The following is a 1,671-nucleotide window of genomic DNA, read 5'->3' on the forward strand; positions in this document are numbered from 1 at the left end:
TAGAAGTGTCTTATATTTCGGCAGCACTTGCCGGCAGTTGTCGTAGGAATCCTACGGTAGGATTACTCTACAATCTTGGTCAGGCGTTAAATAGGTCCTCCTTAGTCCCATCATACTTGTCAAGGAAGTTGGAGCCAACGATAACTTCAACCAGGCTTATGTGTATCTCCTCGAGGAGGATACCAGAGGGTATGCTGTTATTGTGCTTCCGCCTTTCCAACAACCTGCCCTCAGACATGTCAGACTTTCGATCTGTGATGAACCGACAAAGGGCTTGGTCTTTATGGAAAACCCCTCGTAGCTGGTACTAGCGACAACAAGGAAAACGAATAGATTTCTTGGCTTCTTAAAATTCAGAGTTCATTTGGTGACGTTTCTGAGGTCAATCTAGAATTGTCCTCGCATGCTTCTACCCAGGGGTTGTGGGAAGTCTGATACATTGGATCATTGATGGTGGTGGTGGCTGTTAAAAAGTATTGTGAGGCCTATCCCCTGGGGTCGTGATGGAGGGGGAAAAGGTAGATGTGTCTCTGGTAGGTATACATATTCAAATACATGAGAAACCATCAATAAAACAATGAAGTGTATCAGCGCAGGTCCTATAGGAAACTCTGGAGTACCCGTTTCATCGAAATTTGGATATCAATTAGTCTGGACCAGGGAAACGAAATGGCAAAACCAATGATCAGTGTTGGAGGGGTATATGTTCGACTTCCTCAGTTGAGCAGCTCAGAAGTTTTTCAGAGTTAATTATAGGAATTCGGGGTAGGAGTGTGCAAAAACCAATGAGAATTTCCCAAAAGTTCCGTTGGATTCTGCGATGATCAAGTTTACGTGGAAGAGTTCCATCACTAGTTATAGAAAATTGGGTTCCAATGTACAGTGTACAACGCCCTTGAGGTGCTGGGTGCCAAAGTCGACTCCTATCTAACGCTTGTCCAAGGCGTTGTTCAACACAACATAAGATGTGTAGAGGATGTTGCAAATACTCAATCTTGCTATCTTACTTCCTCTCGTTCTTTCATAAGTAGCTGACATAGCTAAATACTGTTGGTTCTACCATCTGAGTAGTACAGATGTGACAGTCTGAGTTGTGCGTTGTTGATATCATTAGCGTTTTGTGTAATGTGTCTACTGCTAGGCGAAGACACTTTATTCCTTGAACTACTCATATGAAAATAAGGTTATCAACGTAACAATATTAGTTGCGTTAACTATCAACTGGGCAACCTGTTACATTGGTACTGGAACCGAGAACCCTCTCTTTAGTGAGTATTAAATTGGCTTTTTGGTTGTCCGAAAAGATTCCCTCTGAAGTACACGTTTGCTCCTATTTATATTGGTTATTTTTGTAAGTGGTTATGAGTGCTTCCTTTGCTGAATTAGAAGGCCTTATCAAAGGGTTGACCGAAGTTGTAAAGAGGCAAAAGGATCTTATTCAGACTCGAGCCGGTTCAGCTAATGTTCGTTTCAGGGTTTGTCCGTTTTGGGAAAAAAGCGATTTTTCCCCATTTCCCATATTTCCCGGAAACTCCGGGGAAATTTCCCACATTTTTCCCACATTTTTGTCGAGTTCAGTCCAGCGTTTCGGCATTACACGGAATATGCGGTGGTCTAAATATGCGCCTTTCTTGCATTTACAGGAAAATTGGCACTTGGGCGTGTAGTCCG

The 1,671-nt window shown here is 42.8% G+C and overlaps 1 protein-coding gene across 1 annotated transcript; it reads right to left on the reverse strand.

Annotated features, from left to right (window-relative positions):
- Nucleotides 1-79: 79 nt before the first annotated feature.
- On the reverse strand, nucleotides 80-238 carry Pmar_PMAR019351 (hypothetical protein; the record flags this gene model as incomplete). The annotated part of the gene is made up of 1 exon (XM_002778271.1): nucleotides 80-238. The coding sequence occupies one exon, from the start codon at nucleotides 236-238 to the stop codon at nucleotides 80-82; it is 159 nt and encodes a 52-aa protein (XP_002778317.1).
- Nucleotides 239-1,671: the final 1,433 nt, after the last annotated feature.

The sequence above is a fragment of the Perkinsus marinus genome (assembly GCF_000006405.1).
Source record: "Perkinsus marinus ATCC 50983 genomic scaffold scf_1104296950160, whole genome shotgun sequence".
Taxonomy (NCBI): Eukaryota; Perkinsozoa; order Perkinsida; family Perkinsidae; genus Perkinsus; species Perkinsus marinus.